This window comes from Neodiprion pinetum, chromosome 1 (genome assembly GCF_021155775.2).
Source record: "Neodiprion pinetum isolate iyNeoPine1 chromosome 1, iyNeoPine1.2, whole genome shotgun sequence".
Taxonomy (NCBI): Eukaryota; Metazoa; Arthropoda; class Insecta; order Hymenoptera; family Diprionidae; genus Neodiprion; species Neodiprion pinetum.
The window spans coordinates 26,016,848-26,033,488 of record NC_060232.1 but is presented as its reverse complement, the minus strand read 5'-3'; the positions used below and the strand labels follow the sequence as shown (position 1 = coordinate 26,033,488).

At 45.2% G+C, this 16,641-nt stretch overlaps 1 protein-coding gene across 1 annotated transcript in view; it reads right to left on the bottom strand.

Moving 5' to 3' along the window:
- LOC124220474 (uncharacterized) overlaps nucleotides 1–16,345 on the bottom strand; it is a 37,966-nt gene extending 21,621 nt beyond the window's left edge. The window contains exon 1 of the mRNA XM_046629420.2: nucleotides 14,704–16,345. Within this exon, the coding sequence (XP_046485376.1) occupies nucleotides 14,704–15,682 (979 nt within the window). The 5' untranslated portion in view covers nucleotides 15,683–16,345. The remainder of the gene's footprint in view (nucleotides 1–14,703) is intronic.
- Between the last annotated feature and the right edge of the window lie 296 nt (nucleotides 16,346–16,641).

Below are 16,641 nucleotides of genomic sequence, written 5' to 3'. Positions count from 1 at the left end.
TACTCTATTCGAAACGATGACTCGAGAACTCAAGGATCGAATTCGCAGCATCGATCGTCCGCAATTATAGTTCATTACTAATTGCGAGTACCCATATATTCTATAACGAGCATTGGCGAGCTGGCGAGTTGGAAGTGTTTCAAAGTAATTTCACGCTTGCCTTTATACTCGGCGTAGTTAAAAAATTTCTCGTTTAACCTATCCAAGTGAGACATGTTAAAAAGAATTTATTAATATAAATTCATCACTCGCGCAGAATATTTGCGGGCTAAAGAGCGACAAGAATCCGACTATACTTTCCGCTCAAATCGGAACAAAAGACACGTGGTATCCTAAGTTTAGCACGACATTCGGGCGTGCAAGTGTTGCGAATAGTTTTACCACGGAGTGGCAAACTTTAACCGAATGAATAACGAAGAATGCATAAGAACAATGATCACAGGTGGGTACCTGCACCGGTCTTCATTGTTGAATACGAAATGTTCCTTGGCTCTGTATCGAGTCCTGCATGCTTTGTTGTAATAAATTTATGCACCTAACTGTCTATTTTTTCTTCCGTGTCTCTGTTGCACGTCTAAGTGCAGCAGAACCGCCTCGTCTATAATGCCGGGTCCCCTTCGCATGTGCCCACATCGGTGAAATATTAAACCGTTTGAGCCACCTCGAAGGATCGATCAGACGGAGAGTTTTCCCGTTTGAATAGCAGGGAATGAAAAGGTGCCAAGACGGAAAGAAGTCCGTCCAAGTATGAGAGAATTCGAAGAGTCGAAAATCATCGTAAGCTGTATCGTCTGCAAAGTGTTTGAAACGCGAAGTTTCGCTGACGGTTTTGTTGGAAATATCGATCGTCCAAACTTTCCTCGCATACGACGGTGATTGCCAGTTTTAAATGACTGTGTAGACTCCGAGGTAAGGTTAACGAGGAGTCGACTTCATCGCATTATTATAACGAGGTATCGAACAAGCAGTCGGAGATCGGATTTCACCCTTAAAGACGCGCGCGGTATCCGGACGGCTCGGATCGCGGCTCGTCCGCATCCATTCACCGGCAACAACCGCATGCCGCATGCATGGACCTCATTACAGAGTTCGCAATGATTACCGGCTGTACGACGAGTAGTTCAACCCTCCTCATCCCCGTGATTTTATGGCATCGCGCGAGTGTGTGGATTACGCTGCATGCGTGTAGGGGCGAGGTTGAAAGGCTGAATTTGAAAAATTCCAAAAGCGCCGAATTACGAATTTTTTGCTGGCGAAACTTTGAGTAAAGAAATCGAACTTTGACGAAACATCAAAGTTTTGAATTGTCAGAAACCCGACACTCAAAGTTCTGAAAGCGCTGAGTTTCGAAGGACCAAATTCCGAAAGGATAAAATGCCGAAAATGAGAAAATTGATAAATTTAGAACATCGAAATTCCGAATGAACGAAGATTTTCAATTCTATGAATTTCTGACTTGGGGAAATTTCACCGCTTTGATCTTTCTTTGTTAATCATTTTCCATATTTTTACTTTCGGAATCCTGGGAACTCCGATTTTTCCAGATTTTTTATACCCACTAGTTGAGTAAACTACGCTGTATGAGTATATTTCAATATTCGGAATTTTACTCGTATCGAAAATTCATTTTTTGGAATTTCACTCTGTCGAAACTTTACTTTGCGGAACTTTCCTCTATCGTAACTTTGAGCCGTCGGGTTTACGATCATTCGAAAATTTGTTGTTCTGTCAAAGTTTGATTTCTTTACTTCAACTTTTGCTACCAAATAATTCGGAAATAGGCGCTCTCGGAACTTTGCAAATTTGAAACCTCAACCCCGCCTCTGTACGTAAAACTAACCGTAACGTGCTCATCGCTCATAAAATACAATGGTGAGAAAATCTAGAAAATTCGAAGTTAGAAGTGGAAAGTTTCGCGATTCAATTAGAAGTCCGATTTGAATTTCACGTTCATTTGCAGATGCCGAAAACCAATTGTATATTGTTCAATTTAACGATGTTTTTGTGCGTGTTTATATTGCAACGCACAAACGATTAAATTCCTCATAAAAATTCTTTTCGTTTTTCACGCTTTGGTTCGAAAACAACTTTTCCATTCTACAAGCGTACAAGCGTATAATAGATTGAAAATCAGAAGATGATAAACGTGGACTTTGCAGAGCACGCAATTAAAACGTAAAGAAAATACCTTATCAGTCGGCCTTTTATTCCGTATCGCTAAACTGAACTACAAAATTTCAATTGATTTCGTATCGTTTAGGATTATTCTAGTTCGCTAAGTATTAGCAACGTTTTTTCAACAATTTTATGGAATTCCCGAGTTTGTTTGACACTTGAAAACCACCCAAAAATTTGGCAGTCATTTTTCCTTCTAAGGAAAGAGAAAAAAAAATGAAAAAAAACCCTCCGGCTGCTTTTGCTCCACTTTCAAATTCTTCTGACCATTCAACCCAAAGCGTCGAAACTTTTCTTTCGCAGCCTGAGCATCGCAGAGTGAAATATCCGGCTACCCCCCGCGGTTAGACCCGTGCTTGTGTCATTGACCAAAAATCACGGACTCGTTTTTACACCGTGCGCGTTCCATTCGTGAAATGCAGATAGCTCGTGAAATGTAGATATCAAAGGTTGTCGATTGTAAAGAAGGAAAATTGCTATTCTGATTAACGGCAAACCAAATTTTGATACTTTTTATTGACTTTATTATCATAATATCGCACATTCAGCATTTATTGAATGATTGTATCCACGAATTACGATGACTTTTTGAGAATCCAGAAATCGAAAACACTGGAATTATAAAACTGAAGTTAACAGCATTGACGGTTCATTTCAAATCACTTCGAAATTTACAAAAATTCAGAAGATTCGTTCGATTTTACTCTTCGACGATTCTGCATAAAATATTTTTTCAGTACTCGATTCATTATTGCCATTCATTAATCATAAACAATATCGGTGCGATGTTGTAAAATTGAATACTCAAGATGCCAACATGATTTGAAGAAAAGTGTTGCGGTTAATTTGTAGAAAATACTCCTCCGAATAAAATGAACCATCGTAGATTGGATTTGCAATGATCGAGCACCGATATACATACGGTTTTGTTTATAACTATAAAATTTCCTACATCGTATTTTCAAACAACCGAATCTTCGAAGCTTCCGAATCCAGGTCGATAAATGCTCAACATACTATCCTGTAATAAAATAACCGAACCATATCAAATTTCAGCTCAGCAACCTTGTCGAAAATTGGGATCACGCCATCGTGGAAAATCAGACAAAAACCACGAGTTAACGGAGGGAGAAATCTAGGAGTATATTCGTTTCACGTGGAATCGTAATTGCAAGAGGCTGTATCGCAAGCACGCATCTACTACCAGGTATCTATAATATCTACGAAACCTTACACCCTCAAAATTACCGGGTGTAATATTAATTTGTCAGTAATGCGGGGTACAAGGTATACTATACTGCAGGGCGTTTAATGCGATGGGATATTGATCCCGGTCTCGGAGCTCGGCACAATGCGGCAGGTCTCAGCGGAAACAAACGAGGATCGAGAAGCGCTGACGTGAAAATGAGCTTTCAGTCGGGAGAAGCGAAGGGTAGGAGAGAGGCAGGGGAGGGCGAAGGGGGGCAAACGGGAACACAGCAGCGGGAAGGAGAGGCTCGCCATCACGGGAAATCGGGCGGAAAATAGGAATCCCGGGGCGCCGCCGGTGACAAATGGTCGATCCCGTCGAGTCCCACTCTCCCATTTTGCAGGGTTGTATTCGCGCGTGGGGCAGTTTCACGGAAAACGCTCGACACAGGCGCCGATCTCCGTCCCCGAAGACGAGATTGGCGAGGTTTCGTAATCGCGGATTTGCACGGGATAAAGTTCAGGGTTTGACCGAGCGTATCGGGTTAAACTTGTGCACACGATCAGCCTTTTACGGAGCACGCAATACCCGCGATCCGCAACGCCTCATTACGGCGCATGTGGCTCGGCGATGATCGCCGGGTCGGTATATCGGCAAATATTGATCAAACCTCAGCCGGTGCAATCAGCCCTGCAGGAGCAATTCACCTCAGGATCATAACCGCGGCTGAACGAGAGGCTAATTGCTTTTTAATTTCGCACCATTGTCCGATTACGTAATCGAGTCCGCGGGTTTCGCTCGTCGATCTTCATTTGTCAGTACGTATATTCGCAGTGTTTCTATACCTGTACCTAATTGCAATGACAGATATTCCGAGGTCACGATCCAGTTACGCAGCTCGGATGAATTTTTCGCGATGTACGGACGTTGTAGAGCATTTACAACGGATGCCGGATGGAAACAATGGTTCTTCGTGCGAGAAAAATTTCGAAAATATTTTTGATAACTTTTAAATTTATGAGAGGTTATCGTTACTGAACGTTTTACGAAAGATACCTCGTGGAACGAAATTACTGTTCGGCAGCGAATTGATCGGAATGCGGGTTATGGATTAAAAACGTCAGCCGAACGAGTGAACGGGGAAAAGTTGTTCAAGTGTGTGGAAAAAACATTCGATAACTCGGGACGTAAAAAACGTTGACGATAATAAGCTGTGGGGCATGGCGAGCGGTAACATTGACAGACACCGTAGAGTGTCAATCTCCCTGACAAGCAGCAGCTTCCTTGTAAACGACGAACTAAAATAACGTAGATTTGATGAAGAAGAGGAGAGAGTATCAGGGGCTTCATTAGGATAATCTTACAAGCTCGTTTCAGAGTTCATCTTTCGACTGACTCTTAACGAAAACCGGACGCGGCCGTGTTGCAGCACGATCGAGAGCCTCCCGGTTTAATTAAAAATTACCTACATATCCAAGCGGGCTTCAGCAGCGCGGAGAGAGCGAGAGAGAGTGAAAGAGAGCAAGAAGCAACGGATCGGCAAAAGACGGGCGCTTTGAGAAAGAGGAGATGATGATCGTCCGGGCTACCGAAACACACCGGAACCTGGCCCGTCCACCTGAATCCAGGGTCGAGCCCAAGATAATAAAGCTACTAGAACGACGGGCGTGCATAACGTGGCCGTGGCATATCCAATGCATATACTTATAGGTGCACATATGTACGTATAACGTACACACACAAGGGTGCACATGTTATATACGTCTGGTGGAGGGAACGAAGTGGACTAAGAAGAAGAAGAAGAAGAAGAAAGGAAGCGTGGTACATAACGCGGCCTATACCTGCAAAGCAAGTGATCCCTGCACTCTCTTACACGGGTGATGGTGTGCAGGGAGGCAGGTTGAAAGGACGAGTGTTGGTACCCATAGGAACCACAGCTGCCGGTACAAGCAACGAAAAGGTAAGTATGTACTGGCGGCCTTTGTCGGCTCCAAGTTAACCTCGTGATTAATAGATTCTCATAGTTTTTACGCGCGCGAACGTCGAAATGTCGAGAAGGAGAAAAATACTAATTTTAGTCAAGTACGGATGTGTTCGCGTGTAGGAAGGCGGGCGGTCTTCGAGTGTGTGCGGGTTACACGCACGCTCTTGATTGCACGGACACACGGAGGAGTCCACCTTACGGGAATTAGCTCGAACTTGGAGAGAATTATGAACAATATTTACGTCCTAGCATAACCGTAAGCCGGGGCACCGCAGTCCTACCTGCTGTATAAGCTATAATACTCTCTATACGTACGAGTATACCTGTATACGTATGTATACGTACATGTATAGATATAGAAGCTACCGAGCGGTTGTTGGGAAATATTATATACACACTAATGAATAAGACTAGTTCTTAATGAGGTGAATTCGAGAAAAGACGATAAATTTTCTCCGCAGCCCCGAACGGTGCGTGCACGCGTGTGTGCGTATGTCGTATAATATCAACGCACCGCGTGTGCACAGAGTGCAGGGGATTATAAAAGGGTGTACAAAATGTTTAAGACTCGACCCGTAGACGATTAGAATTATAAAAGCGGTCGAAAGGCAAACTACTTTAAATACGAGGTGTACTACTGCTACTTGTGTGAAATTCAAATATGGCGTCGCTTGCGCCTTCTGTGGAAGTACGATTCGAGGTGTGATCTATACACGCGGCGTATATACGTACGCTTGCGGCGTGTAATACGACTGCGGAACCGAGCGACGTGCTAATGACTACGGAATCGATTAGAGGCTATAACCGTCATTCTCGAGACTCGACCACACGGAGGCTCGGTATCATCGGAGGGGGATAGTAAAACATTAAAACGCCAATTTTAGTCCGCCTCGGCTTAATGGTGGCCTTATCGTTTGTCGCTGTTCAATACGCGTTGGTATCTAATTACCCACCCTTCATCCCCGTACACGGCGATACGTTGTCTTATGGCTATTTAATAATTCGACGGTAAAGACGCGCGGCGTGGAAGGTCTATTTACGAATATGTTCGAAGTAATGTCACTCCTGAGAGGCAATCATGGATATGGATACGCGTGTAAATATAGCCTTGGGTTGGGATACGGTGTTTTACCGTAAAGAATATTCATTTCATAGAAACCATCTTTTTATCATAAATTTCAAGCGATATTCCTGTAACGTTCAATTATAGATCGTATTCGCTGATATACAACGCATACTTTACCTCGTTCCTTGGTACATACCTACCTTTTTTCGGTTCGGGCGTAATTTTCAACCGCGAGTACGGGTTTGCTCCAATTATATTAGGTGCCACCTTGTTTCAAGCATTGTAAACTTAATAAAACGAATAGCACGCGCGATGAACACATTCGGTACAGCGATAACGAAGAAAATCGTCTATCCGCGATGCAAAAGAATGATTCAAGTGTCGAAGAACGATCGGTTGTAAACGCAGTGAATCGAATTTCAGAGTCTGAGCGACACTGGTTGGGGTAATAAATCATCCCGCAGCCCCGCCTTGTCCTAATTTGTTACCTAATGTTCATTTGGCTGAAGTAGCATCGTGACTTCCGTGAGTCTGCTAATTGGCTGTTGTAGTTATACGACGTTGAGCAGGTATGAGCGGGAAATGTGTTTGCATACAAACGGTACCGCGAAGTGGGCATCGAGGAAAGAGACGTCGAAGGCGTGAGCGATACAATTACCGCTGCAACTTATTCGTGATTTATCAAATGGTTAACTGCACCTGGTTGGCGGAGAAGCGGAGGTTTTTACTCTCTGTGTTCGGACGGGGTAGCGATGGGTTCGCACTGCGGGAGCGTTAAAGAGAAGTAAAACTGTGGATGCACGGTGAGGAGAAGCAAACGGGAGAGGAAGAAACGCCCGCGGAATAGAGCCATAAACCTTTAGTGTTCGCTATTGCTATTGTTTCGGTTTGAGTTTTAAACTTCCGTTTGAGAGACGAGACGGTGCTCGACGACGACGGCGAGGTTCAAACCCGCAGGAACGCGGTTCGATTTTGGTAGAAGAAAAAACTACGAAGAAAAAAAGGAAAGCAACGGCTACTAGACACCGACGCTCACCGTGCCTGTATATCAAACTCATTCGAGATGCATCCCCTCCAGCCCGTGTCTACTTCTACAGCGTACAATATATTTCTCCGGTCTTTTCTTTTTCTCATGCAAATCCAAAGGGGATAGTCATCTCGCCACGAGTTTATGGCGGTGCTAATTGCTCGCTGGAAAGAAAGGTGGTAGAATATATGTATATAAGAAGTGAAAAAAAGCTCAAGCAGAGAGAGAGAGAGAGAGAGAGAGAGAGAGAAAAGAGAGAAAGAGAAAAACTGAAAGAAGGACGACAAAAACAAAGAATGAATAAAGGAAAATATACAGGCGTACGTACATTCACGCCTTCTCGCTGTATAATATTGAAATTGTAAAACCACGGCGATACGATACGATGCGATGCGATCTCATTTTCTCGAGGTGCGACTTCCTACGACTTGCATGGTGCAAGCCCGTTCCCTAACCATTCAATCTCTCTCACCCAACACCTTTTTACCACTTCCCATACCTCTCGACGCCATGTGCTACACTTAACATTGAAAACGTTTTTTCTTTTACCTGCTGATAGGTACTCGAACCGTTGCACGAATCCGCGGACAGCGATAAAATCAGACGATTGAATTTATACGAGAAAACTCAAACCATACTCCTTTTCTCTTTTGCCGATTCTCGCTCTCTTTCTCTCTCTCTCTCATTCACTAGACATAGAAGCAGTAGGTTATATTGCGCGAAATAATTCTCAATTAGTTGCAAATCGTGGGCACTAAGTCGTATTTATGTCTCAGCCACCGCGTGGATTTATATTGGACATGGGGCCGAGATTTATGAGAGTAATTCGTCTCACTTTATCTCACGGTCCGTCCAATCATTCCCTCTCTCTCCCCGAGCTTCCCCCCTTACCGCCAGCGGCACCAAACACAGCATCCCTTCGGGGGCCACGTGACAATTGACTAACGTTGACGCCGTCGACAAATGCTCCACCTCTGTGGGGAAGGGATCATGGGAAACCCTTGACAACAAATAGAAATAAATTTAACCCAGATTATTCTACTGCTGGGGGACGATCGGCCGGATGACAGAATTTCAGTCGATCTTCTCTTGTATAGTCGAGACGCGAACTGCAGGGGTCTAAATTGACCTCAGATACTGCGATTCGACTTTTCGATTAGCCCTAATTGGATGGGAGTGAACTTAGCGTAGGTGCGTGTAAGTCTACTTCGCACACATTTCGATCGATCATGGATCATTGCTGACTTATCAGTTTTTTGTTCAAAGTGTATTTTCATCAAAAATGGAATGCCCACCTGCTCGTGACAAAGTTTTGGTTAACGATAGCATGTAGAAGCTGAGCAGTAATTTATATTCGTAGCATAACTTACGATTTCCTCGATTACCGAACTTGTTGAGTAAGCCAAAGTAGCCCAAATTTGGTACGCATCTTTCGGATGCTAAATTCTGAATTCGTGCGCTTTTTGATGTTCTATTTAACTCGCGCTTTCGTTATTTCTCATTTTTTACACCCCGAATCCGGTAATCCACGAAAGATTTTGGTACCTCGACTCGCGAACGTTTTTCAAATCGAACGTAGACTCGTCTTTGTGATTCGACGCGTGAGTTTACCTCAACTTTTTTAAAAACGACTTCCGAATCTATTTGAATAACGATCTTTGGTTAGCCTCAACCGACGTTGATCGAGCAAACATATTTGTTTTCAACGGATCGATCTAATCGATTCTAAGTATAAAGAGAGCCGGAGAATTCCATCGGCAGTCGTCAATCCACCTGATAAATTTATGTAAAACGGTGGACCGAAGCTTATCGACGCGTCAAGTATTCGCGCAGAGATGTCACTGCAATATCCATATACGCGGGGATAATTATATTCGCGCAAGACAAGAAGCTGCAGCTTATATGCTTCGGACGGCGACGTCTGATGAGCTACTGTCGTTGTTTTACGGTGCATTAGGCACGCCCCGAAGATATCGAAGCCCAGACGGAAGATTCCCATCTCTGGGTGTTGGGTTCCATGAATAACCGGCGAGGCTGTATGGGTACAAGATCCGTTTCTACAGGTATTTTTACGTATGTATAACACTGGAAGTGAAGAGAGAGGAGAAAGAGAGAGAGAGAGAGAGACAGAGAGGCACGGCATTGCTGCATTTTTATTTCATCTCATCCACACGGCGTTTAAGCCGTTATGGTCATACGTTTATAATGCTGTCAGGATCGAACCGAACCGTCTTTGGAACGTGAAAAATTCAATATAACTCGAGCAATTAAAAATAATCGAGTTTGTCGCGGTACGTTTAGCTGGGCTTTTGTTTTTGTCGATTATATTGCAGCAACCTTACCGAATACGAACGTCGATTCGTCAGTCCGGGATGAAACCAGCTGCGCCCTTAATCGCGACAACCCTTCACATTTACGACTTTTCGCACATAGCGAACGTGCTTTGGTTCGAAAATGTGAATGAGAAAGGAAGAACAAATCTGTTTACACCGGAGTAGATCGCAATGTATTGCGCAAAAAATGAGTAAAGCGTTTGCGGTAAAGCGTATAGCGGAATGTGGCCAGGCGAGACAAAAGACTATTTACGCGATACTCGAGGATTAGACGGTATTTAGTTTTTCTACATTGGTCGAACTTGAGGTCACACGGCCGCGGTTCGATCGCCTTGGCATCAGCTGTGCTTGGCAATTCAAACTGCAAGAAAACCCACCGTAAGTCCCGGTGGGTGGAATAAGGTCGGAGTGAAGTTCGACGAACCTTCGGTCATTAGTTTTTATAGTCCAAAATAAAATAGGTTACAAACGTGTACAAACTTTACAGTCGATCGGTTTTAGGTACATGGGCCGTGCTTTGGTGCTAAGTACAATTAACAAAACGGAGTCATTTTACTACCTGTCGTAAGAATTCGTGTTAAAGAAAATATGGATCATAGATTTTTTAGGACTTGAACTTGATTATTGGCAGATCTAGTATGAGGATATTTTTTCTGTAGTGGCTGATCTCGTTATGCAGAAATCACTTTTTGCCCACACTTCAGATAAATGCAGTAGTTACTTTCTGTTGAAACGCTTAATACGTTATTCAAATTACATCACTGCGAATACGGTGAATGAACCGTACTTGGACCGATACTTAGTTCTAAATATTCTTACGAACAGATTAAATTTTCATCAACTTATACGTAGGAACGGACAAGTTTCGGAGTTTTCTAGTCCTAAATGAATGGCGTTTCGAAGATTCGTTAATTTCAACACCATTGAAGCCTAGGGGTTCCCTAACCAATATTCACGTCTCATGTTAACAATCCTTGCGTCGTGGTGGGCCCGAAATTGGACTCTTTTTGAAACTGACCAAGCCCGTGCGTCCCCATTGAGAGACACATGGCATCGTATAAAAGAAGTACGCAAGGATCGCACTTGTTTGTTGAAAAACAACCCAAGTCCCAAAACAGCGGGGGATCGTCGTAAAATAAAAGAAGGGAAAAAGCGAGAGAGAGGGAGAGAGAGGGAGAGAGAGAGAGAGAGAGAGAGAGAGAGAGAGAGAGAGAGAGAGAGAGAGAGAGAGAGAGAGAGAGAGACACGGTAGTAGGGCGGATCACGTTGGTGTTTTGTTTGGGCGGCAAACTGTCACAACATAGGAAGAAGAAGCAGCGGCCCTCCGAAGTGCAGGGAGGGCCTGGCACTAAAAGGGATTAAGGAGCGGTTGGCATTTGTCTTGCTGGTGGCTCCTTCGGTCGCTCGAGTGCTTTCGTAATTCATGTCATTTTTGGCCCCTCATTCCGCTTTCATACACGGTCAAGTATTTCGCAATTTCATATTAACTCAGCCACTATTTCCTGAAGAAGTTTTTTAATATTTTTTTTTTTTTTTCATACTCGCCATAACTTCATTTACTCTTCAATGCATTGAAAATTTTTTTTCCGTGATACACGATTCATCACTCTTATCACCATCCTGAATAAAAGGGAAACGTTTTTTTTTTTTTAGACATTTTTTTGTAGGCTTCGAATATTTTAAATTCATCGTGAAAAAATACTGAATATCGAAAAGGTTGAAAACGAGTTTTATAATTAGATTTCCGAATCTTCAAGTTGACAGAGACCATTAATTGAAGTTGAAAATACTCCGTTTCATTTTTGGCAAGAACTTTGTCGATAATTTCTCCAAGTTTTTTCACCTGAAATACCACTATTGACAACATCATATTTGAACAATGGCAGAAAATTTACTCTCTACAAATGTAAAAGATGTACTGAATTGTAGGATCAAAAAATTATGTCAAAGATACATATTTCCTGATCATTTGCGTGAGTAGGTATAACTACAGAAAGAAGAGTAACAGGATTTATGTGTGTTGTTTGTTCGAAGACTCGAAAATATCATAAACTCTTTTCATTTCAGATGTTTCGTAATCGTTGTCAACTGTTTCTACATGAAAATGTAAATTTCATGTTTGTAGTGCTTAGGGAAAATATAAAGTAGCAAATAATTTCTTTCCTGCCATGTCATTGCACACGGATGTAACTCTTGGAATAAATCAGGTAAGCCAAAGATTAAAGAACGAACGGCCGAGTTCGCATACAAAATACTACATCCACGAACGGCTATACTTTCCCGGAACAATTCAGATTCCGTAACGTGATCCGTGCAGATAATGTGAGAGCAATCAATTTTCTCAAAAGAAAGGTAAAAACGGTAAGGGGAGATGAATAGAATCTCCTCGGAAGAGAATAGAAGAGAAAATCTCGACATAAAAGAGGTACTAAAATTTTTGTCAACCGGCGTAACTTTGCCGTGTTTTCTTGCTTTGAGATTTCTTCAGTAGCACTCTCTCTTTCTGTCTTTCGTTGCAGGAGAGCCGTTTGTGAAGCGAATAAACTACGGATGAATGGAAACGAATTAGGTACCGGGCCAATGGTTAGAATATCCTCGAACAGAACACGACGGGCTGTAACAAACGTTGTATTTCGCGATGTAACGAACGACGCGACAAGTTGCTACCATAAATTTTTTAAGGAAATAATTATTATTCCACGTATTTACCCGCGAATACAAGGGTTTATATTTCAAAACGGACTCCTTTGTCTGGCTATGTTAGTCGGCGGATGAATCGATGTCCGCAAATCGATATCCTCGGACCGGTATGCGATGAGGGAGAGTTCACCAGGTTCGATAGGGACAGAGAAGACACAGAATTGTGTAGGAGCGGTGCACCGGCACCGGATAAGAATGCCGTCCGGCGTAAGTATAGATACCATAATAATCAGAAGTAAATTGCAGAGGCGTGAGGCTACCGTGCTGGCCCCTGCGCATCGGGCATCCCATAATCTAATTTGAATCCTGGGAGCGAAAGGGTGAACGGAGCGCCGAGTCTATATGCGTGGATCCTTCGTCCGATGGGGCACGTAGGCTTCCAATAACATTACTCGATCCACCGGACAATACGATTTAATGTAATTCGTAATTTATGTCGGATACCGGGACGAAGCGGCGCGCTCAATCACGTGCTTACCGATCGCCGATGCCGCAATCTTAAGCGTTGGTTATCACTTTTTTCCACCGATACTTCGTCCCGCCGTACAGCTATCAGGGTGGGTTAAAGAACGAAAGTATGTCTGTCAAATAACTCGCGAGAAGGGTAGAGGGACGTGGATCAATTTGGAATCGGGGAGTATTCGACGAGCTGAGAATATATCGCGACTAGCGGCGAAGGGGGGAGAAGAATGAGTCGTTGAAAGGAGAGGCCGCTAAGAGATGCGATGTGTGTACATGAGAACAACGAAGTGGAGAGCAACCGTTCGAGGGAAGTGCGGAGTGAACCGAATTTTAGGCCTACGCAAGACTACCGCATCGGAGCAAATGGGGTGGGGAAGAAAGGGACAGGGATACCTACGTTTACGAGGCGGAGTACGCGTGTGTTACGCGTAAACGGTGCGGTACCCAGCTTATGACGGACGTGCCTAAGGGCAATTCATTATTATCAGCATATGTCGCCTAATTTGCATACGTGGGCAGGAACCCGACTCGGCACGCAACACCTTGAAACCCACCTACCGACTCCACTGCACTTCGGTTCACTTCCGACGGCAACGGCACAAGCAGTAGCAGTCTGTGAAATGTGGTAACAATGAAAATTCGCCTTTCTTTCATGCCAACAAAAACCCGCGATCCGCGTGCGTACGTTACGTCCGTCTTGCGCATTTCCCATTGAATTGAAAGGGGAGTCTCACTTCTTGTTGGCAATGGTGCTGTTGGTGGTTTTGCTGCTGCTGCTGTTGGTGCTGCTGGTGCACCGAAGGTGCAAGATAGGTGGATACCTGGAACCAACGGACGTACGCCAAAGGCAAGCGCCACTTTGCAGAGTAAACAGGACGTGATAAAATTCGCGAGTAAATGGGAAAAATTGGCGTGATGTTAAATTGCCGACCCTGGAGGCAAACCGAGGAATATACGCTCGGCTCTGTCTTTCTCCCGGACTTGCAACGTCGAGGTGCAGAGATAACAAAGCGAGGATCGGGAATGCCGAGTCCATCGGCACTTTAAAAATCAACCGCTCAGTTCGCACTCGCCGACAAAACTTTACCGTTTCGTTTTGAAAAAAACACCGTTTTCTTAATCCTACGATGCACAGAACGAGGGTCTCGAGCCTCGATCTGCAGCTCGTGTTTGTCGAGGTGCAAAGATCGTAAAATCCAGTTCTCTGCAAGAGGGCACTGGTCGGTGCATCGGTCTAATGGTAAATTATCTAAAAGCGGGATTAAAATTACTAAAGCCCCATTACGATCGCTGTGAAAATAAAATTTTACTGCTCTTAAGGAACTGTGAACCTGAGAACCTCGTGATCATTCATTGTTTATTAGAAGGGGGCCCGAGCGGCAAATTGGTTTACGACGTCTCTTTCATTTTGCGAAAACGTGCTATTTCTTCGCTAGTAAAATCGACTGGTATTTACTTGGGCGGTACAACGCTCGGAGGCCTGACGTCAGTCGGTTCCGTTCCGAGAAAAATGTATATCCGATCGCTAAACCAAACTAAAAAGTACACAACGGATTCCGTTTTTTGTTTTCATTTTTTTTTTTTCTTATTTCTCATTCCCTCAATTTCATTTTCTACACCAAGCACAAGTCAACCGGTGACTCTGAGAAGTGTCGCGAGCCGCTGGTGTGACCTCGGCTTCGATAAAATCTCACTTTCCGATCGCTGAAAGGCGGGCCTGAATTTTCCTTGAATGAAAAGTAGAACGGAACGAAAATGTCTAATCACCTTGACTGTGCTCGCCGGCGTCGAAAGTTTTGCTCGTCATTTGAAAGAGGGCGTCCAAAGGACTCCCTTGACCGGGACTCCGTTTGCTGTTCTGACCACCCTGGGAGTTGTGCTGCTGTGGGATTTTCCTCTTAAACTGTTGCATGTGGTGGTGAAGCCCGGGATGCATGCCGTGGTGGAGGGCGTGATGATGGTGGGTGAGAGGATCCGGACTTCCGGAATCTGAAACGGAGCTCCTGCCGGATGACGAGGAGCTACTCAGCGGAGGTTCGCTCATGGATCCGGACATCGACGCGAGGGACATTCCGACGAGGGAGAGATCTCTGGGTCCGGAGTGATGATGGTGGTGATGGTGGCCGAGGTGGGAGTGATTCGACTCGACCGTGTCCCACGGCCTGACGATTTTCGCCTTGGGTCGATGCGACAGGATGTCCAGGATGCTGAAGGACTTGACCCCGCGTTCGTTGGCGTCCCGTTCCCGTTCGTCCTCCTCGTCGGACTGCTGAATCTGTACCATCTTCAGCTTCTTCAGAGGCTTGAAGTAGTCGTCGGGCCCTCCCGTCGTCGGGGTAACGATCCGGTCGTTATCCCTGAGCGTCGTCGTCACGTCCCGTTCGAGGACGCGACTCTCGGCGAGTCTCGCTTTCGCCGACATCCCGTAGTCCGCGTCCCTCGAGTATCTCTCGTCGTCCTCGATCTCGTCCTGGTAACTCCTGGGGCTCAGCCGTTCGCTGTAGTCCTCCCTCGAGGCGCTGTACCGTTCCTCGTCCTCGTTCGTAGCGGCGACTACGAGGGGCAACGGACTCGGACACCCGACCGAGATCTCGTCATCGTCGTCCTGGACCTCGACCCTCCTCGGCGGACTCCGGGAGGGGCTTCTTCGGTGCGCGGGAGAGCCGAGACACCCGGATTTGCGTCCACCGGAGGTCATCGTCGACGGTGACATCGTGCACGTCTCCGTCATCTCGGTGCTGCACATCCCACCCTCCGATTTTCGGAGCCCCGAGCGATATTCCCTTTTTCCTTCTACCTCGCGAGGAACGGTTTGCCAAACACAGTTAATCGATCGACGGATCTACATCCGCGGTCACTGTCATGCGAGTTATGCGGTAATTCACCACACTGACACGTCGATTAACCTAGCACTGTTTATTCGCCGGATCTAATTTACCTTTCGCCGGCTCGATGCGTCACTGACTATTCAACACTCGCTTCTACGTACGTGTCAAAGTCGTCCCACCCAGTCAACCGGCGTGCAATGTTCACGATTATCGACAACGACTATCACTGAAACATTCACGGTTCTCGGTGCGAAGTCGAGTCGCGTTTAAGCGGAATCTCGATCATTGACACTTTAACAGACCATATACGTATAGCTCGCTGATTCACCGAGTAACGATCTCGAGTTCCCGCATGGCGGATTTATTCGTTATTATCGTTATTATCATTACGTTCACACGCCGCGTAAGCCTCGAGGGGAATCATCGATGCTTCAACCTCGCAGCCATTTCGACGATCGGCCCAACGACTGGGTAGAAACGCGAAAAACTTTTGCCCCGCGACGTCGCAACTTTCGAGTCGATCTACGAGTTTAACCGTAAGGAAACGCGGCACTGCCCTCGTGCGTTGGTGCAGCGCTCAAAGCCAGTGGACTCCGAATGATTCGAAGGTTCTCGGGCGGTATTTCCACTTGGAGTCGATGTGGGAGGGAGGCGGCAGAGATCAAAGCTCCTAATAGAGGGCAGGGTCTCTCTTGGTGGGCGTTTACTACGGAGGCACGGCCCACCAATCGGAGCCGCCAACAACCCCTCGGCAAAATGACGCTGTTCCATTGGAATTTTTACGAGATGTACTTAACGTCAAGCTGCTGAAACCGGGAGCGAAATGGTGCGACAGGAGCTTTTCGATTTAGTACGTTCTACGTTTCTCTTTAAAAAC